General features: G+C 54.3%; 1 protein-coding gene across 1 annotated transcript; it reads left to right on the top strand.

Moving 5' to 3' along the window:
- The first annotated feature begins 40 nt into the window (after nucleotides 1–40).
- On the top strand, nucleotides 41–21,055 carry BMF (Bcl2 modifying factor). The gene is given in 6 exon segments (XM_026480038.4): nucleotides 41–105; nucleotides 107–162; nucleotides 553–678; nucleotides 2,908–3,204; nucleotides 4,639–4,799; nucleotides 17,043–21,055. Coding segments are annotated over 6 exon segments (807 nt in total). The 3' UTR covers nucleotides 17,145–21,055.
- Nucleotides 21,056–21,602: the final 547 nt, after the last annotated feature.

Below are 21,602 nucleotides of genomic sequence, written 5' to 3'. Positions count from 1 at the left end.
GTGACGCGCCGGAGGCGGGGCCTTATCAGCTGTTTGCGGGATGCCCCGAGCGGGCGTATTTTGGAAACAATACCGCGAGGTTCACAGTGGCCTCCTCCCGCGCCAGCCCGCCAGCTGCCGCCGCCGCCTCTGCCCGTGCCTCCCGCCACCCGCCGCAGCCCGGTGAGCGCGCGGGCGGCCGGGGGCCGGGCGGAGTGGGATCGCACCTCCTCGGGGAAGTGGGGAGAGGAGTCGTGCCGCTCATGGGGGCCCGGGAAGGGTTGGGCAGCGGGCGTCTGGGGTGACCATGAAGTACTGGAGCGCTGGGGTGCGGGGACGGGGTGCGGAACGCTCATCTAGGTGCGCTGCTCCACGAGGGAACTTGGGGGTAGTAGCATTTCTTTCAGACAGCAAGGAGTTGGGTCCAGGTGGGCAGGGGAACGTGCGGTTCACTGCTGAGCCGACTTGGGCTCCCGAGAACGGCCCGGCCTCTGGATCTGACTTTGGGGTTGGACAGGGAGTTGCGGGGCGTCCAGCCTCCCTGCGGAGTCTGAAGGCTCCTCTCCTTAACAGCTAGGCTCTTTCCCTCCTTCCCAATTGAGTGGGCGCCAAGCCCCCGAGTGCTCGTCACGCTGGACCCTGGCGCGGAGCCCTGGCATCACGACTCGGAGGCCGAGACTCTCTCCTGGAGTCACCCAGGTCTGCTGTGTGTCGTGTGGGTGCGTGAGTGTGTGTGCATGTATGTGTGCGTTCCCAGATTTTAAATCCTGTCGAGGTTCAGAGTGCCTGGCTACTGCCTTATCCTAGGAGGAGGAGTCTTAAGTTCAGCATCCCTGTTACAGCTCTTGGGGGCTGGGACCGCTCCAGCGGGCTTTGGTTCCCCTTGCTAGGAATAAAGCCTTCCCAGGCTGTGCTCTCAAGAAGCGTGCTCCTCCTACCAGTTTGGACATCACCTCCTCAGCTCACGCGGAGGGGAGAAGAGGGTCTCCTTACCATATCCCAGTTTACACTTGACTTTGCCCAGCACCCCTCAGGAGGCTCCCACGTACAGAAGAGCCACCTGCAGTTCCTGTGGAGAATGGGTAGAGTCCCCAGGGCTTGCAGAGACACACCCTATGGCTGCATTTCCCCCACAGTCCCGTCCAGGCAAGGGTTGAACTTTAGGGCTTTGCTGGGAGGGGGAGGGGGAGGGGAAGGTGACCGGCTTCAAAGGAAAAACCAAGACAATGACTGCCGCTTGTGATTGGCTTTGGAGGGCCCCTTCTTAGGCTGGGATTGCCAGCTTGCAGAGAGAAGACTGAAGGGCAGGAGGGGAGCCCCTGCCAGGTAACTGGCAAGACAGCACTTGGTCCTTTCAGCTGGAAACTTTGTTTCCTGGTGCTGATAAGCTGAAGATCTCCTACCCTCCTTTGGGAAACACTTTCCAAAGAACACCATGTGTCTGTTTTGCCATCCAAGCCGGCCTGTCCTCACTCACCAGCGAAGAGGGCAGAGATAGGATCATAGATAGCTCACGGACTGGTTGGGATGGAGGGAGGGTTGAAGTAAGCACCTCAGAGAGAGCTTGCATTTAGGGAAGCCAAGATTCTGAATTTAAGTGAGATTCCTTTAAGTACTTCACCAACCCACAGACCATTTGGCTTGTTCTTCAAAGGCAAGAGACTGGGAGACAGAATTCCCAGGGGATCTCTAATTGAATCTGACAGTGACAAACAGTATCTCTCTGTATCCTTAACCATTCAGGTAGTTGCTGCTTCTGGCTGCCCCGGGGACCCTAACAGGTTCCTGGTGTGTGTGTGTGTGTGTGTGTGTGTGTGTGTGTGTGCGGGGTGTGTGTGTGTGTGTGTGTGTGTGTATAGGGGGCTGTGTTGGGAGCTCAAGGTGCTGGGTGGCTCCCAGCTCAGATTTCCAAGAGCCATCAGGTGGAGCAAGAGGAACTTCTTTATCACCAAGAAACTCCTATGGACAGCCCGAGTAGTATAGAGGCAGCGAGTGAGGTCACAGAAAGAGGGCTGAATTTCACTTCCTTCTGTGAGGAAGGTTATACCAGTCTCAGGTTCAGCGCTGACAGGAATGGTAGGCTGTGGGGAAAGAAGATTGAAGTCATGGACACTAGTGAGTAGGCTGAGCTGGGGGAGGCTGGCCACATGGCTGGATGGTGGACCTACCCTCTAGGCCAAGCTGTGGTGGGCAGACAGCTCTCCTCCGGAGGGCAATGACTATCTTGGGTCTTTTTGCCCTCTCTCCCAGGACACACGCTTACCACACCGTGGAGCCTGTTTGTTGTGTTGAGCAAGCAGGGGTGGGGACTAGAGTAGATGGGCAGCTGGGCGGGGCTTAGCTGGTGTGGAGGGAACCTGGCTGCCCTAGGATTGCTGGCTTTTGTTTTTGCTGCTCAGCCCGGAGCCCAGCTCAGACTGAGATGAGAGCTTGGTGGTTACTCCTCAGGGCAGTGAGTGAGTGTGTGTGTGTGTGTGTGTGTGTTGTGAGCGCTGTGTGTACAGCCAGTCACAGCAACCTCTGCCCTCCCACAGCCACTCACAGGGTCTAGTCTTGTTGACATTTCCCCAGGTGTCCTGCATGCTTGTAACAGTTGATCATACCCCTGACTCTATTGCTCAGAGTCAATAGCAGTCAGACTACATGACCGGAACCCGCCTGGGTCAGAAGAAAAGGCCAAGGAGGGGGGTGGCTCTGGGAAGGCCCAGGGAAGAGGTATGGTGCATCCTTGAAGAGTGAGGCCATCCTCACTGTTTGGGGCGGGTGTCGTCCTTGGTAGTACTTTATCCCCGGGTTGTCTGTCATCAGTACCTGGCCCCACATCACCAGATAAGAAGGGGAAGCAGGAAAGAAGAAAGGGGAGGGGAATCCTTCCGGTTTGGCCTGGGTAGGAGCAGCACCCCAGAGGCCTGCGTTGCGCCCTAACAGGGGAGATGGAGCCGCCTCAGTGTGTGGAGGAGCTGGAGGATGATGTGTTCCAGCCAGAGGACGGGGAGCCGGGGACCCAGCCTGGGAGCTTGCTCTCTGCTGACCTGTTTGCCCAGAGCCAGCTGGACTGCCCCCTCAGCCGTCTGCATCTCTTCCCTCTCACCCACTGCTGTGGCCCTGGGCTTCGACCCACCAGCCAGGAAGACAAGGCCACCCAGACCCTGAGCCCGGCCTCCCCGAGTCAGGGTGTCATGCTGCCTTGTGGGGTGACCGAAGAACCCCAGCGACTCTTTTATGGTGAGTGCTCTTAGCCTCAGGACTCCTCCCATCGAGACTGGGGGAAAAGAGGGGACTTCCCCTCCTCAGACCTGTGCTTTATTTCCTTCCCCAAATTGAACAGCAGGGGCTATGGATTCCTCGACTCTTGTCACCTTGTTTCTCTGCTTGTTATTGCTTTTTACCTGTGCTTTATCGGGCACCAAGAAAGGTAATTTGCTATGCCATCAGTTCTGCCTTTTCGTCCCTTTCTGCAGGGATCCTTGGGTCCATCTTTTGGTGTTGGAGAGAGGGTAGCTGGGCCTGGGGTTTTACATCCCGTGGCCCAGGCTTTTGTGTCCTGGGAGTGATGTGCCTTCCATAAATTGGCCAACGTGGCCCTGGAGAAGGTTGGGGGATCTGTGACTCGCTGTTGACACTGAAGGGAAAAACCCAGACCTTTCTGGGAGGGAAGTTTCCTTAAGGCAGAAGGTGTCACTTGGGACTTTCTGTGCTTGGAAGGGGAACTGGAGAAAGAGGTTGGGCCTGCCGGGGCTCAATGCCAGCAGAGGGGCTGTTTCCGAGGCTCAATCAGACAAGACCCCTTCATTTGTGGGCTTAAATGGTTTGTTTTATGAGTAACATGCCCTCCTCTGGCAAAGCGACAGGGTCAGACACTCAGTCTACTTTCTTCTTTTAGCACAATAGCTTCTGGAGGGAGGGGAAAGGTTCGGAGGCTGTCTGGCTGGGTCTCAGGGAGCCTCTTGAAGAGACGCTGCAGTTATTCCTGGAGGGAGCTGCCCCGTAGTTCCTTGGGGAGTCTGAGAAGATGGGTTAGGCAGGCCGGCAGGGAAGAGGGAACAGAGGCAGGAGGCAGGCGGGCACCCCTAGCGGCAGCTCGCTTGCAAGCACTTGGGTCGGGTGCGGCACTGGTCTCGAGGTCTTGCGGTCTGGCCTGGGGCGCTTCCAGAGAGGAACTTGGCTATCCAGTGGGTCTGAGCAGTTTTCTCTCCCTAGTTTTAGTACCATTGCCCAGAACTTCAGAACCTGGGCCCAGCCAGAGGAAAAAGTGAAGGCACATTTTGGTTTTCTCTTTCCCTGCCTTGCTTTGCTCAACCCAGGAACTCTGGAGGGCTGCCTCCAGCGTCTTCTCCAAAGAAGGGCTTCAACCTGCTACCGCATGAAAAATAACTTGTGGTCAAGCATAGCTTGGTAAATAAAGACAGAAGGCTGGCAAGTTCCCCCCCACATGTCACTTTTGCCCTGGCACTGCCTGTGAATGGAGGAGGCTAGCACCATTTCCTCCCTCTGAGCATCAGCTTTTATGTGCTTGGGCAGCAGGCAGGTCAGGCTGTCCAAATGTGGCAGCGTGCCTGATAAAGGCCTCCGGCCCCAGGTCTCAGCCAGGAGCGTTAGGCACGGGGTGGATGGTGCAGTTGTGGAGAATGCTGAGATGTGGGCCCTCTGTCTTTGCAGGCAACGCAGGCTACCGGCTCCCTCTCCCTGCCAGTTTCCCTGCAGGCTTGCCCCTTGGGGAGCAGCCCCCAGAAGGGCCGTGGCAACATCGAGCAGAGGTACAGATTGCCCGAAAGCTTCAGTGCATTGCAGACCAGTTCCACCGGCTTCACATGCAGCAAGTAGGCATGGGGGTGTTGGGATGGGGTGGGGGTGGGGAGTCTGCTGGGGCTGGGGGAGGCTAGGACCTGCCTCAGCCACTCGGTCTCTGCCAGGCTCCAAGGATATGGTCCCAGAGTTTTGGCCTCGGCTATTGTGATTCCCGTGAACTGGATGGGCCCAACTGGCTGAGCACTCTTGCCATCGCTGAGCTCCAAGTTGGTTGTCTGCCCTCTCTCAGCTCAGGCTTGCTAAGAGCGGTTTGTCCAGCGGTTTGTCAGGAAATGCTACCATCTCTCCTGGGAAATGGAGTGGCTTTCTGCAGCCTCATTTGACACACTGTGTCTGCTTGAGGCCGTCTTGGGAGATTGTCCCTCCCAGACCCCAGGGCAAGATTTTCAGGGTGCCACAGTGACACTGGACAGTTGGGGGGTGCCTGACTGAGGTGCAGTGGGAACCGGGCAACCAAGGCTCAGGGCTGGGCCTGAGTGGGGGAAAGTGGTGGAACCGGTTGTAACCTGACACTTTCCAGCTGGGGAGGCTGCTCCTCATTGTCTCTGTCTGGGAACCGGGACCTGGGACTCTGGAGAGTGTACCTCCGAGAGTCTCTCCAGACTGGCGGCCGGGCGCTTGGCCGGCAGCCTGGCACCAGCCCCGCCGGGGCGGAGCATCGCGTGTCAGTCGAGCATGTGGCAGAGTCCATCAACAAAGGCGGCGGCTGGCAGGCTCGTGCTGCAGGAGCCCTCCGTGCCCCGGGCTGGAGGCTGGCCGGCCCTGCTCCGCAGCCGCTGTCTGGGCCAGCCCCGGGCGCTTAACCCTTCCTCCCGCGGCTTTCTGGATGGCTGCCAAGGCAGGGCGAGGAGCCCAAGGCTGAACCCTCGCTAGCACAGCCACCACGGAAGCAAAGGCACGCCACCTGGAAACAACACGATCCCTACCTCGGACCGTCCTAGCGGGCTGTGTGCGTGTGTCTGGAATCGAGAGAATAAATAACTCATCCCGACCGGGCAGACCCTGAGTCTAGATGGGTAACTTCAGGTGATCAGAGTAGGCTTGACTGAAGGGCCAAACCATTGCCAACACCGGGGGAGAGAGAAGTTGTCTTTCAGTCTCCTGACAACAGACCATTGGGGGTTACCTATGGTCAGTGCCTTCTGCCAAGGAGTTCTGAGGGAAATCTGGGGCTAGACCTGCTCCTGGATGGCTCTCACAGTCCCTTAGTGATCGGGAAGAGAGGGGGGCCCTGCGCTTAGGTCATAATGCAGCCTAGCTTCCTCCGTTGGCCCCTCATTCCAATCCCTAGTATCTCCTTTGATTGTTTTCTGGAAACTTGGCTTCGAGGCTCCCCTTCATTCCATGTGTGGACTCACTCTGAATCTGGATTTCTGTCTCTTGGCCTCCTTCCTGCCCATTCACTCTAGCCTGGTTGTACAGGTCTATGGCTGAGACCCACTCACAGCTTGCAATCCCGGTGCCAGAGCTGCTGGAGGACACAGTGGCTGTGGGTCTCCTAGATTCATCTAGAGGACTGTCTGGAAGGCAGCTTTCTTCATTCCCAATAGACCTGATCTCTCTCAACCGTTGTTTCCCAGAATATTCCTCCATCCATTGGTGAGCCCCGGTAGGCTTGGCAGCAGGCTGGGAGGACAGGACTAGAACATAGCCCAGGGCCCTTTCTTGATGACTCAGTCCGAAACGGGAGGAGACTGCCCTCATCCCAAGGTCTGACCCTGCTCTTTGCTGCTTGGCATCATGTCCCTCAGTGCGGGGCTGCCTTTTTGAGGCTATCGTTCAGCCATCAGCCAGAGCCACCCCAGCCTGGGAGGAGGGGCAGAGCAGCAGAGCCAAAGGAGAACCATGGGAGAGCCTCCCGTGCAGTGCTCTGCACCTCACCCCATACTGACTCCTGAGTTCCCTGTGTCTCTGTGTCCCTCACGCTCCTGCCTGCTGTCTACTCCCACCTCACAGTGGCAGGAGGCTGGTCAGCTAAGCCTTTCTAGCCCAGAGCTGGTTTCTCCAAATTTTCCATTACGGAGAACCAGGCTTTTTGTCCGTGGAATCCTCTTGCTTTTAACCCCGTCCTCCCCACTAACCCTGCTCACAGACCTTGTCCAGGAGCTCGTCCTGCAGGACGGGCTGGGATAATGGCCGCAGGCAGACGGAGCACCAGCTTGCAGTGGAACTTTCAGCAGCTAGCTTTAAGAAGTGAGTCATTTTCTGACCTTGATTATTACATAAACCACAGTCTAATATTTCGTTATCTGGAAAGTACTGTTGTGACTCCTCCATTATTTTATTTTATTTTATTTTATTTTATTTTATTTTATTTTATTTCCCTATTCCCTTCCTTGGCGGGCAGGGACACTGTGGTACTAGGAAGGAAGTGGTTTGGGATTAAGTCTCTAGGCTTTGAGTCCAAAGTCAGAAGGCCCAGGTTGAATACCAGCTCTCCCACCCACTAGCCATCAGGAAGGCACTTGACCTTGTCAAGTCTCGCTCCTCTTCTGTAAATTAGAGCTAATACAACAGAATTTTATTGTGAAGATTAAGTGAGAAAATACCATTTAGAGTTCCGGGTACACAGTAGGTATTCTTTAATGCGTATTTCCTGTTGTCTGCCTATAAGCCTGATCATTCCTCACATTTGTTCTTGTCAGTTCACCATGCATTCCCACCCCTCCCATCAGGCTGATCCCTTAGCAGAGCTGCCTCCCCTGAGCTCTCCTCCACCTGCCCTGCACAGAGAAATGAGTCCACGCTGCTCATCTGTGGGCCTCGGCCCTTATGTATTTCTCCTCAAAGAATGATGGTCATCCCCCATCATTATAGGCCAAGTTTAGGGAGCCAGGAAACACAACCCAAGAGGCAGTAAGGTGTTGAGAGGGCTTGGCCATTTCCTTTCTTCTCAGATCTGGGCTGGTGTCCCAGGGCCCGACCATGGCCATTGGTCCCTGAGTCCTGTAGGGGGTTTGAGTGTCCACTTTTGGTGCCTAGTTATGAATGGACTTCAGTTATTCTTTTTCTGTGCAGGGGAAAACTTCTTCCTAGGAGATGAAGAGCAGAGCGGGTAGGGGTACCATGATGGGGTAGTACGTTGTAGGATAGCATTATGGCAAATTGAGTGCATCAACATGACCCCCAGTTTGAAAGGTTGCAAATTCCACGTGATGTTGGCTCTCAATTTTTGCCGGCCACATACTTCCTAAGGAGCGTGCAGGGTGGGGGTCTAGCCCGGTCACCCGAGTGATCAGTTCAGGGTGGCTCCTCTGAATGGAAAGGCAAGGATTTGAAGGCAGAAGATCCATGTCAGTGAGGTGCTTTTTGTGGGCTCTTTGGGTCTCCAAAGCAGCAAGAGAGTTGGAGGCCGGGCGCTTGGAGATAAAAACCTTTCCCACCCTGGTCACATGCCCCGCCTTCCTTTGACTGGGTCAGGAGTGGAATGTTCCCCTCTTTTTTTTTTTTTTTTAAGATTTTATTTATTTATTTGAGAGAGAGAAAGAGGGGAGGGGCAGCGGAGGAGGGAGAGGGACAAGCAGACTCTGTTCTGGGCGCCGAGCCCAAGGCAGGTCCAATCTCACGAACCGAGATCTTGACCTGAGCCGAAATCAGGAGTCAGACGCTCAACCGACTGAGCCACCCAGATGCCCCTGGAGTGCTTCCCTCTTTGTTCCTCTGCAGCAGGTGACCTGCGGTGATCTGCTGACCAGGGCCTGCCTTGCCTCGGGCTCTGTGAAGGTGCCCTGGTGTTTCTGGGTCTGTCCAGCTTCTGCAGTGAAGAGGAGGTGCGGGTTTGCTTTCTCACTGTGTTCACGGGCTGCTGGGGTTAGAAGGTGTGGGTTCTAGTTTCTTTCCATTCCCCCTGCCATGGTCTCCTCCAGCAGGGGCCTAAGAATGGACAGTAGCTGCTGTCCCCTCTTCTTAGGCATGTATCCTATCCCAATGGCACCATCTTGAAATTTGTGGGGAGTATTTCTGGGAAATGTTAAGAAGCCAAGAATCCTCAAAAAAACAGGAGCCACTGTAGAGCATTGAGTGAGTAAAGCTATAAGAGCATTGGATTCTTTGAGTTGGAAATGGCTTTTTCACTTGGACCAGGAGTGGCTTCATTCAGAAGAGTCAGATTTGGAAATTCCCTGAGTAGTAATTAGACTTTCTGGAAAATGAAATGTGAGGAAAATGTTAGCCACTCACCAAAAACTATCTTTTGTTGCAATATCACAGAAAGAGTCATAGACTTAAAGGCAGACCTGGGTTCGAATTTCTACCTCTGTCACTTAGGAGTTCTCTGTCCATAGGCAAATCTTTTAACTTCTCGGAGCCTCAATTTCTGATACTTACCTAGCAGAGCAGATGGGAGAGCCCAGTAGAGATCATAATACATATAACTACTAAGCTGTGGGCAGTTTAACACTTTGAGAAATGTGCCAGAAGATGATTGTAGGGTTTTGCTTGGACCTGTCTTTATAGTTCTCAGGGAGCTCACTTGGAAGTTGTACCCAGAGTGGTGTTTACATCTGCCAACAGCCTGGATCCTTTGTTCAGGGGGCCCTTGACTGCTTCCTGACCCTTTGGGATGCCCTCCTTGTTGCTGAGTGGTTTGGGGGGCTCAGACTGCGGCTAATGAGGTTGTTCAGGCCCTAGATGTGGCAGCCCTGGGCAGGAGCCCCAGAGATTCACCTTAGAGTGAGACTGTCTCTGTGGAGCCAGCCTCTGTTCCAGCAGTGGGAGGTCTACCTAGGGGGGTGCCTGGGGAAGAGTGAGGCTGGGGGAGGGGCTGTGGAGGGCCGCTGTGCGTGAGAGCCAGGCCGGGGCTTGGGGGCCCTGTGTTTGCTCTGTGGCTGGCTCTGTTTATATCGCTCACTATATTTAGCTTCTGAGTCATCAGCGTGGCTGACTAGAGGCCGAGTTCCCCACACAACTCTGCACCTGACTACTCTCTCTTCCAGGAGAAGGGCCTTGTAGTTCCGGATAGTTCATTCCCTCCTCACCAAGCTAGGCTTTGGGGATGGGAGTTGGCTTTTTTTTTTTCCCCCTTAGGGGTGAAGGGAGGTGATGGGAGGAGGGGTTGGGAGAGGCGCTAGAAAAGAAGGGCGAAGAAAAATCTCTGGTTTGCCTTTTGATCTTGTCTGGCAACCAAGAGGGCATGTTGCATGACTAGAACGAGAACACTCAGTATATGTGGTGAGGAGGAGGGTCCAGCCTTCTTCCATGCTTAGCTTGCCTTGTCCTGGCTAGGGAACCGGCCCCAGGCAGGACAAGAACAGCCAGCTGCCAAGGTCCCAGTTTGGGAGTCAGAGCTTTGGGGTTCCTTTTCCTCAATCTTGTAGGCCCCTCAGCAGATCTGCCACTCCTCAGTCCCCTCACTCCCTCACCTTCCACCGGAGCACACACGCCAGGATTCCTTCCTGATTCTTCCAACTTCTTAAGAAGTTGTCCAGTATGGGGCGCCTGGGTGGCTCAGTCGTTAAGCGTCTGCCTTCGGCTCAGGGCGTGATCCCGGCGTTCTGGGATCGAGCCCCACATCAGGCTCCTCCGCTGGGAGCCTGATTCTTCCTCAATAAATAAATAAATAAATAAATAAATAAATAAAGTTGTCCAGTAGTTCGATGGAGCAGTTCTCAGGCTGAGGGAGCCAGAGCCATTCCTGGGAAGCTGGGGGAAGGGCCCCAGTAGTTCCAGCCTCCAGAGGTTGTGGGGGTGCAGCACGAGGCTCTGGGGATATGGTAGTGCACACAGCCCTGTCCCCCAGCCCCCAGTGGCCTGCAGCTGCATTAGAGGGAACCCTGCTGTCTTCCACTGAGAGCCGGCCGGCCCCAGGCTACCCGTTCTTCCCCGAGGAAGTGATTGGTGTTGCCATCGTGGCAGCCAGTGTTGGCACTGCTGGCTGCACCGAGAAAGCTCTTGGCAAGGGGTATTTTTTTCCTTTTCCGTTTTGCCACATTGCTTGTTCCTCTAGCATCTGGGTCAGAAGCCTTCTCAGGGCAGTGGGCCACTGGACCCAAGGGGCTGCCCTGTGCGTTTCAATCCCTTGCTCAGCTTGGCAGCCTGGGATTCTGAGCCCAGCTGCCTCTAGCCGTCTTGGCCCATCTCAGAGTGGAAAGTCAGGGATTTCCCCAGGACTTCGTAAGTCTGTTCAGAAGATAGCACTCCTGGGGCAGGCGCTCTGAGGGAGAGGATGTTGAGGGAAGTGCTCGGCGAGGTTAAATGGGGCGCAGGTTTCCTGGTCCTCGCCATGGGGAGCGAGCTGCTCGCGCAGTGACCAGGCCCATTGCTTTACGCGGATGTTCCTCACTGGATCGCCACAGCAACCTCGGACCTCTGGACCCCGTTATCCCCGTTTTGTAGGACACTGAGGCTCAGAAGGGAGACGCTGTAAGTGGCTGCGTTGGGAGCCATACGGATCCGACTGATCCTAAAACTATGGTCTTCCCACCACCCGTCTCCGCTTCCAGGCACCCCCTGGAAGAGAGGAGCCCGAGGGAGCGCCCACTCACTGCCTTGACCAGCCTCTCCCTCCCGTAAAACTTAACTTCTATGCTCTTGTTGTCTTCCGTTCAGATTGTAAAATAATTGAGGGCAATGGCATCTTGCTCATCTTTGTGTCCTTCATAAGTCTTAGCCTGGTTGGGTGCTTGATAAAAGCTGGCTGAATTGAACAAAAACATCTCAACTTCTCTCAAGTGAAATGTTCCTGAAGTCTCTCTTATCTCTGTGTTCCTGTTCTCGGTGGCGAGAACCAGGGTGAGTTTAGGCTATGATGGCCAAAGGCAGGAGATGGGAAAACATCATTCTGGAGAGTGTGTTTCTCCCTGCAAAACAGGATATAGGAAATTCTGCATTTTAAAGAAACCGAGTGTGATTTCTGAACATGATCTGAAGTTATCATTTCAGAGCAGTTTTAGCTGTATTTCTGTTTGATCTTCTGTGAGCTCTGCCTCTGGAAGGTTTATTTTTTCAGGTCCACAGCATCCTTACTAAGTAGTTAATGATCTGGAAACAATGTCTTTAAACGTACTAGGGGAGCAGTTCAGTGGCGATTCTCTTTGAAAAGTTCGTGCTACTTGCCGTGATGTGAATGCACACACTGTAATATTTTAGTGGAAAAACATAGCTCGGGAGTCAGAAGTGGGGTCTGAAATAACCCCCCTCCCAACTAACGTGCTTGGGGGAAGGTTTCCGAGCCTTTGCTTCCCACATCTATAAAATGGGATTGATAATACGTGTCCTTCCTGTGTTCCAGATCTTTGTGAAGAGGAAATGGGGAGATCAGAAGGCACTCTGAGTATGAGATATAAATTGCTGTCTGTTTGGTAAATCGGCAGGGTTCTTTTCAAGCAGGGCCACAGCGTAGGCTTGCTTCTTCCTCTAGTTCTTTGGGGGTGAACTAGCTTTTGCAGGAGCATCTGGAACACGGGTGACACACAAAAGCCCCCAGAGGGTGTGAATTGGATCCAAAGGGAGAGAGGCAGAGGGAGATTCTTATCCGGAGAGGGGAGGGAACACTCTTTGTGCTGAGGGCAGAGGCCACGTGGGATGAAACAGAGTTTGATTTGTGTAATCCAACCTTGTCAGACACCACAGCCAGCTCTTTAAAAAAAAAAGAAGAAGAAGAAGAAGAAGAAGAAAGTCTTTTACTAGTTGGGCCTCTCCCCAGGCAAGAGGCTGATACTATCACATCAAGTACAATCTTAAGACCTGGCCAGGCATCAGTTGTTCCTGGCCTCAGACAAGTAGGTTATCTTGCAAGGCTGACTTTTCTGTAGTGGGTCCAGCGTGCACTTGCTGAGTACCTACTGTGTGCCCCTGCATGTTGCCGTGACACAGGACATGTGGCTGTGCGTTCAGTTGCCATGCCTTGTACACAGTGGGGGTGACTCGAACCGTTGTCAGATGATTGCCTTCATCCCCTGACCACAGCAAGAAAGTGGGATGGAGAAGGAAGAGCCCTAGGTCTCTCATGCCTGTCTGTGCTCTCTTAACTGAAGGGGGTATTTTTATCCACCATGTGGGATCCCGTTCCCTTGGGGCATTCACCTCTATTTTTCTCCCCCCATGCCTTGGTCCTACCCTCTACACTCTCAATTTGAGGCCGTCTGGTGTAAGCTTCAATTCCCAGCAGTTTCCCCTCCCATACCTCAATCCCCTATCCCTAAGGGCACCCGGACTGTGCATTCTTGGAACCCCCACTTTCTGCAGGTTGCCAGCCTTAGAAGCGTGCTCAAGCTGAGTCTGGGAATGCTGGGCCCTGCTCTGGGGGGTCGCACTCCCTGAGCTCAGGTGCTGTGCTCGGGGCTGTGCCAAGTGCCTGAGTATCGGAGGCCAAGCATGCTCGTTCCTGCTTCCCCCTTGCTCCCCCTTGCTCCTCCGCCCCTTCTGCTGGAAGGATCCACGTTCCCTGGCGTTTTGGTGTCTCTGTGTACCTCATTCTGTACAGTGAACGTGAATCTCCTTCCTCCTTACTCTTCCTCTCACCAGCCTCCCTTCATGTCCTTTGTCTTTCCTTTCTGGTCAGGCCCTTTTGTGTCATTTTCTTTTTAATATTGTGTTTATTGTTGTTCTCATGATCAGGGCATTCTTTGATAGTTTTGGTGCGAGGCAGCTTGGTTTCTTTTCAGAAGAGGGCCTTTTGGGGGGCTGCCCTGTGGCAAGAGAAGGCTCAGCGGAATTCGTGTGACGTCTGCTTGTGCCCAGAGCTGGGGCTACTGAGGCTGAGGACTGGTTACCGGGGCCTGCGCGTGCTGGGCTCACGCAGCCAGCTTAACTCTGTAGGAGGCCGCCTGGTCTCCAGGCCCACCCAGACCTTCCAACAGGCTGGCTGGAGTCAGCTGTTGGAACTCGGAGTTGTAATCCTGAAGGTAATTGTGGACGACAAACTTCACATCACAAACCTTAGGGTCGGAAAGCACCTCAGGGGTTTCCAGATGCCTGTCTGTGGCCTGGCTGCCTCAGACCCACCTGGGCAGCGTTTCCCTCGGGCTTGGCCAAGTCATTATTCTGATGGGAAGAGATCTAAAGAGACTGAAAAAAATACCAAATCATGAAGCGTTTTCTTCCAGGCCGTAGGATCGCGAGTGATTTTATTTTCTTCTCTCTCCTTTCTTGTATTTTCCAATTTTTCTACAGTTAACATGTATTACTTTGGTGACTCAAATATACAATAAATGTTACTTCTGATTTAAAAAATGTCACCCTGGGGCACCTGGCTGGCTCAGTCGGTGGAGCGGGTGTCTCTTGATCTTGGAGTTGTGAGCTCGAGCCCCACGTGAGGTGTAGAGATTACTTTAAAAAAATACAGTCTTAAAAATAAATAAAAGACAATAAAAAAATGTCACCCAGAGAGTTTGTTCAATGTACAAATTCCTGGACGGCTTCCCTGGAGAGTCGGACCCAGTTGGTCTGGGCAGAGCCCTGGGACTCATTATTTATCCCAGCACGTCAGTGGGTTCTGTGATGCAGTCAGGTTTGGGAACCACTGTGCCTGCATTTCTCTTATAAGGGAAGTGAGGACTCACGGGCAGGCCGGCGGGAAACCCCTGCCTACAGCCCCGTCCTCTGGTTCCTGGCCCAGGGAGCCTTCCTTGCCGACCCGTGTACCCCGAGGCCTGTCACCGGCAGAAGCTGGGACTTGGGTCCTTCCTGACGGTGGGCCTGTATGTCCTGCCTCCTGCACCTGGGCCTGCCTGCATCTCCCAACAAGACCTCAGCCTTCCAACTCTGACAGCACTCTGGCCCGTAACTGCTTCTGGCTCCCCCAGCACCCCAAATGATGGGAGTGAGGGTGCTGCATTGCCTCATCGCCAGACACCTCAGGGCCCAGGAAGTCACCCAGGCAGCAGGCAGCCTCCATTAGGGGCATTTGGGGAAAGACCGAGGCATCCAGAAATGGGATTGGCCCAGGCCCCAGATCATAGAATTGTGATCTCCCTTCCTTGGCCATTGAGCTGTTTTGATATAATTTAGAGAAGGGGACGAGAGAGGGTCTGCTTTGGCATAAAGAAAGGTGTATGGCGGCGCTCAGAGAATGATGATAATGGGTAAGGACAGTGCTCTAGGGCCAGGGGGTCTGGATTCAGTCCAGTCCCTGCCACTTAGGAGCCATGTAGCCAAGTTCTCGAACTCTTTCAATATTCTCATCTGTAAAATGGGAATGATGATATATAACAATCTCATAGGGCTGCGGAGAAGGGCCAGAGGAGTTTCATGTGTCTCCAGGTCACCTGGGGATCTCGTTAAAAACGCCCATTCTGATCCAGTGGCTCTGCATTTCTAGTAAGCTCCCAGTGGCTGCTGAGGCTGCTGGCCTATGGACCCCACTTTGAGAAGCAAAGATGTAGAACGCTCAGAACAGAGCCTGGCACACTCAATGTTACTATTCTTGTCCTGACTGTGGTTGTTATTGTTACTTGGCCTTTTCAAACAGGCACCTGAGGAGACTTGGAATTCCAGCAGACTGGCCTCTCCGGGGACCGGTCTTTTCCTGGATTTTCCTCCTACTCTGCCACATGACCTTTGCACCTGTCCTGGGCAGCAGCTGGGGGAAGAAGCAGGAGGAGGGGTGCCCTGGCCAGCTGCTGCAGGCAGGCCCGAGCCTTCAGGTTTTGCAGCTGAGTCCGTTTTCACGCTGCTTTACTCTAACCAGATTTTGTTAAGCCGGCTGTGTTTCCTCTTTTTACTCATCTTTGTTTACAAAACACAAGGAAGCCATCAGTCTCCTGCGCAGTCTGCCAGGACTCCTCTGTGGCACACCCCGATTTCCCCTCCTGGCAGTAGCCAGGACTCCAGCTTTCTGGGTGGTTTTCCAGCCTCCCTTGCTCCTGAGGGGGCGTTCTGTTCACCTGTCTCGGAAGGGCCCTGGGGTCAGCCTCTGTCCACAGGTCACCTCTCTCCCCTTAGTGGCCCAAGGCGGGGGTGGAGTGGGGACCTGCACAGTCGCCTGGGGCTAAGTCCGGGAGGCCAGGGCCAGAACCGCCCACAAAACTCTGAGGGTGCGGGAGACCTGGGCTCACTTTCCATTCTGCCCCTGACTTAGCCTGTCCTCTTCATCGGAGAGGTAGGAGCTGAGCCAGTGATTAAAGACAGCCCAAGAGGGGCCCCTGCTCTGCTGTCACTGCACGTGGACGCACTCACCGCAGGGCCACTGCAGTGATCCCGGTCCAGCTCCTGCTGGCTTTTCCCTGCAAGCTAGCTTTTTATTCCCCTCTCTACCGAGGACCCCCGTGGAGAGGGCCCCAATCCAGTCCTCCTGCCCTGGCAGACAAAGAGAGAACAAAGACCGCCTCTTCCAGCACCCCAGTCCCCTCGGGGCCTCTGCTGGCCCCTGGGAAAGGGTACCTGTGTGGGCGGGGCCGGAGCCCCAGTCCTGTGAGCCACTGACCCCTGACCTTTGCCCCCAGCTTCCCTGCCTGACTGTAGGACCTGGGATAACCTCCAGAGAGTAGTGTGCATTCTTTGTTTTTGTTTTGTTTTCAAGTATGTTCTTGCTTAACGTTTAATTGGCTCCAGTCAGTAGGAAAGCGCTCCAAGAGGGATTATTTATGGCTTACTGTCAAGAGCAGCTATAAAAAGGGCAGCACTGAGCTGGAGATGCTGGGAAGGGAGAGAGGGCGGGTGCGTGTGTGTGTGTGTGTGTGTGTGTGTGTGTGTGTGCACGTGCGCGCAAGCGCCCGCGTGCGTGTGTCTGTGTGTGTGTGCGTGTTTGCACTGGATGAAATCAGATTTTTGCTGCCTCAGCAGTGTGGTTTAAATTGAAGATTAACCCTTTGACCTTCACAGTGTCAAATCACTTGCAGATGGAGGCTCCCCCCCTTTCCCCCTTGTTCTCTGTGTTACTTTGGAGTTGGGGGAGCAAGGGGGGCACTTCTTCTCTTTCTTTCTGAAGAAAGTTTGTTGTTCATGCAGCTGAGGTTTGAGGGGCTCAGGAGCCAATCTGATTAAAAGCAGCACTTGGCTAAACTCTGGAAAATCCTGCAAGCAGGGGAAAAAGTTTAATCCTCTTGTGCACAGTGCGTAAAGAGCCTGGTCTTTTCTTTTTAATGTTAAAACTGCAGTTGTTTTCGGAGAACTCAACTATCTCCCCCTCGTCGCCACCATTCTTCTCATCCCCCCCAATTCCCGCCTCCTCTCCCCAGTTTGCTGTCCTGATGGGATTAAAGTACTGCCCCCAGACACGCTGATCTGAACTTTTATCGGGAATGATAAGGACTCGGGAGTCGTGGAGGCTACAGGCTACGTTTAGGAGTTACATTGATTTTTTTTCTCCTTTTCAGCACCAGCAAAACCAAAATCGAGTGTGGTGGCAGATCCTGCTCTTCTTACACAACCTCGCTTTGAACGCAGATGAGAACAGGGATGGGGCAGGTCCCAGGTGAGGCTGGGCTGCCCTCTTCATAACGGGCCACCAGAGGAAGGACATCGGCGAGGACTGACACTGTGTCTTGTGAAGTTTATTCATTGCTGTTTTGCGTTTGCATTTGCAAAGTTTCTCTCTGTGTACATAAGACATACCCCAAGCCGGACCTCTTTCCCTGTTCAGGACCTCGACCAGGAATGAGGGCGTTTGTCAAACACTGTGGAAGTAGAGGCTGATGGGTCTGTGATGTGGGACCTCCCAGGGCTCTGACAAGTCGAGTCTTCAGCGAGCGGTTGTTGAAGATGACCAAATAGTGATATCCTCCAGCGAGTGGACTGTAGTTTTCCCACAGGGGCTTGGTTAAGAAATAGGAGACTGGATTAGACTTCTGGTCCGCCAACGCCATCAGCCTTCCACTGCGGACGGACGGCCCGAGATCTGCCAGTCACACTGCTTGAACCCCCCCAGGGCCTCGGCCAGGGGCTTTCCAGCTGAGCATGGCAACTTCCGCTAGGCCAGTCAGCCAGCTCCGTATCTGGGTTCTCCTTCGGCCCAGCCAGTGCCTGCCCCAAGGGCTCAGGGAATCTTGCCCAGCCCGTCATCTCCAGCAGACCTCAGGGAGGGTTGGGTTTCTCCATGGACCCCTCAAACGTGCCGCAAAATGAACCAAACTTCTGGGTAGGCCTCGAGTCTTACTTGCTCCCACTCAGAGGCCCCAGGACTGGTCCTGAGGTGCAGAACCCCTGGCACCTCTGGCTGCTTGGGACTGGCTGGGTGTCCACCACGGATGAGCCAAACAGCCAAGGAACGTGCCATAACCAGCAGCTTGTGCCTTCGTCAGCTCTTCTTTCAAAAGACCCAGCCAACAGACCGCTTTCCTCCCCCGAGGATCAGCAGGAAGGGGCAGGATTACAGAGGGGCTGGGAAATGTGGTGGCCATCCCACCTGTGGGAGCCAGCCCCAGAGGAACCCAGACCCCTTGGTTTCCTTGGAAACAACATACCTCCTCCCGTTTATCCCCATTCCTTTTTCACACCTAGTGGGATACAGGAAGAAGCCAGCACAGTGGCTTTGTCAGCTGAAACGTGTCTTTTAGAGTAACAGACAATGATTAGAGTGTGGAACCGTCAAAGCTGGGTACACATTTCCGGGCTTCCTTCAGCTTCCAGCTAGGCCAGAAGGGCGTGCTCTGGAGCTCAGCAGGGTCACAGCTGCCTCTGAACTTCCCTTCTCTCCCTGCTGTGGCACTAATGGAGAGAATTTAAAGCAGTCAGGCTGGCAGCTCTGATAGCAGATGCGGGGAATCTGAAAAGACACAGGGAATCTGTTAACCAGACACGTAGAAATTAAATTATAATTTTTGCATATGTAAGAAAAGATAACATTGGTGCTAACACGAAGCAAGTCCCAAAGAAATGGTGGCTTCCCTGGGCAGAGAAGACCTCAGGGCTACCCAAGGAAATTGGAGGAGTCCAAGTAGACTCTCAAATCTAAACAGGCCCAAGCTCCTCCGGTTCTACAGAGAGGAGGTCTTCAGGAAGCATTAATCTACTGGATATACAGTTGGGCAGGTTGTTCACTGCACAAGGGCACCTGCAGAAGAAGGTAATGGAACTAAAATCCAGCTCATGCTCCGCCCAGCTAGGCTATATGCCCTAGTTTGGGGCTACGTCTGCTCAGAGGAAGGGGTGCCCTTCCTAATTTGCACGAAGGTGCCATATGGGCTCACAGTGGCCCTGAGGTGAAGGACCTCAAACTGTACATTAGCCTTTGTTTTGTTCTGCTTGGATGTTCTGGAGGTATTACCTCTTCTTGGCTAGAATTCTATTCTCAGGGTGTGTACCATGGTTTGTCTGCTAAGAAGATGGGTTCCTGCTTACAAGGAGGAGCCCAGGGAACAGGTGAAGACCAGCTCCGGGACATGCTGACCATTGTGAAATCCAGCTTTCTTTGCGTGTCTCCATACCATTCTAGGATGTGCATTGGACATGTGCCATTTTCCCCTCTCCTGGACCAAGGCAGTGACAGACAGGCTGCTGGTGTATGCTCGAGTGGCACACAAGGAAACCAGCCACTTTGAACCCCTCTTAGCGGACTTCCCACCTGAGCTGAGTGAGAGAACAAATAAATGGTCCAGGGCCTCGGTGCTGAGGCAAAGCCATCAGCTTCAGAGAGCTTGCCGGGCCCAGGCAGGATGTCCTGTGGCCTGCCCCGAGAACTGAGCCCAGAGTTTGACAAGCCCACCTAACACTGAGCCTGGGGCCGGGTGGAGGGTGGTCTGACTGCGCTGTCTCCCATCTTATGGGAAGCCAGGAACTATCTCACTATCCTAAGCAAGCTGGGGCACAATTTAAAACCTCCTCCTTCTCCCTTCCCCCCAAAACACCCAAGAGGTAAATAGCCCCAGGAAGGAGAGAGGTTCCTCCTGGCTGGCTGGTTTTAATTGGCCTAGTGATCTAGACTGGCCCCTTCCCCCTCTGCCTGGTGAGTTGGTCTGAACATTCCTCAAGTCCAGCCTCAGGAGACACATCCCTCCCTCCGGGCTCCCTTCCCCCATCCCCCACCCCCGGGAGCTTGGCGGTCTCTAGTTAGGGGGTGGAGAATCAGATTTGAAGGGAGGGAGACTCTGACCTGGCTCCTGACCTGTAACCAGCCGAAGACTTGTGGAGTTTTTGTGGTTTGCCGGGGTAAGGGGTGGGAGAGGGGCTGGAAACCTCCCTCTCATTATAGAAAAGCCCTGGAGGGAGGAAGCCTGATATTCAGGGTCAAAACAGCCCATCTAATTCAGAACCCTAGAGTTTCTGGAAGCTGGTAGACAGAACTGGGGAGAGAACCCCACCCAGGCCAGACATCTGACTCCCTCAGTGAGTTAGAGGACTCGGCCTGGCCTCTTTGCCTTTGCCTGCTTCAAAGTTTGGGCTGCTGGAGAGCTGTCCCCGTGGCCTTTTCTTGCTCAGGGCAAGGGAGAGAAAGATCACCTCCCAGCGACCTCCCCAAGCCCTGAGGGGGTGTGGGTCCGTGTCCAGAGCTTACATGTCAGGCATGCTCCAAACATTCAGAGGGGCCCAGCTGACTTGTCTCACTGTCCCTAGTGGCCCAGCCTCATCCAAGGGTGGCTCCAGCCTGGGCATGGAAAGCGGGGGGGGGGGGGGGGGGGTGTTGTTTGGGATGGTCCAGCCACGGCCTCCTTTGGAGGCCGGGAAGCTACTGTGCCTGTCCCGGTCAGCAAGGCGCACTCTGAGAGCTGGCAAGCTTGTGTCATTTGGTGGACTTGATGAAGAGGGTGTATGGAGAGTGGAGAGCAGGAAAAACAAGAAGACTTCTGCCTCTACGGCTCTGCGGGGCTTCTGGGAATCAATATTCAGCCTGGGCTGTGGGAAGCTGCGGGGCCCTCTGGGTGCAGGCAGATCCTTGGTGGGACACTGGACCTTGGCTGGACTTGGTCCAGGAAGGGGTTAACTTATCAGCCCATGAAGCCTCCTGGGCACACTGTGGGCAGGGGGCACCTCGGCTGGAGGGGACTTGGAGCTTTGAGGGAATAACACAGCCAAGCTCTTCCATAGAGGCACCAGCCTTGCAGGCCACAGATGCTGGGAGCTGGCACCTGGGTCTGCCCTGCCCCCCTGTATGCGTGGGTGGCCGGCGCCTCTCCCCTGCCCTGTGAGCATCCGCTCCATCCCTGGGTCCACAGGGGCTGTCAGGGGGAGACCCAGTGAGAATGTAGCATTTTGTTCAGCCCAGGTTAGCTGTCCTGGGTTCCAGGCACTCTGCCTCTGGGAGAGAGACAGGGAAAGAGAGGGAGGGGAACGGGGACCATTGTTTTTTAACCTGTACAGAATATTTGGCTTTCTGTTCTTCACATGCATATATGTGTGTGTATATTCTCCCCCATCGATTGGTACAATTTTTAATAAAACCATTTAAAGCAAAGCTGGTCTTTCTTTTTCAAGGTGTGATGAAACTCCAAGGGGATCCCTTAGGGAATTAGAGACTCCTGACTTGTTTCTGGCCGCCATCCTGACTCAGCCCCAGGCTCCCTACTTTGTCAGGACTTCCTGTCCCCTCTGGGGGTGGAGAGGAGCCCCATGCTGACATCACAGTCAGCAGCACAGGAGAGGCCCCATGAGGTGGAAAGACCCGGGCTTTGGACCCAGACCTGGATTTGGATCCGGTTCCAGCCTCCAGCACCTGAACGATCTTAGGCACATTGTGTCCCCTCTCTGGGCCTTCTGCTCTTCTCTAAGTACACGGCAGCTACTGCGCCTGGCTGCAGAATAGAGGGGAGGGGCAGCCTTGGGGACCAAAAATGCCTGGCAGCCCCTCCACCGCCCACCCTCCCCTCCCCTCCCATCAAGCTGGGCTTTGGCTTCCTTTTATCAAGGTAGCATCTCAGGAGGTATGCTAGTTGGAGGGGGCTTCTGACTGGCCTTTCTTTGTGGATTAACAAGGTGTCTGACTCAAAAGGGTAACTTAAAGC

The sequence above is a fragment of the Ursus arctos genome, unplaced genomic scaffold (genome assembly GCF_023065955.2).
Source record: "Ursus arctos isolate Adak ecotype North America unplaced genomic scaffold, UrsArc2.0 scaffold_36, whole genome shotgun sequence".
In the NCBI taxonomy this organism is placed as follows: Eukaryota; Metazoa; Chordata; class Mammalia; order Carnivora; family Ursidae; genus Ursus; species Ursus arctos.
The sequence above is the reverse complement of the archived record's forward strand: the minus strand, read 5'-3'. Positions and strand labels throughout refer to the sequence as shown.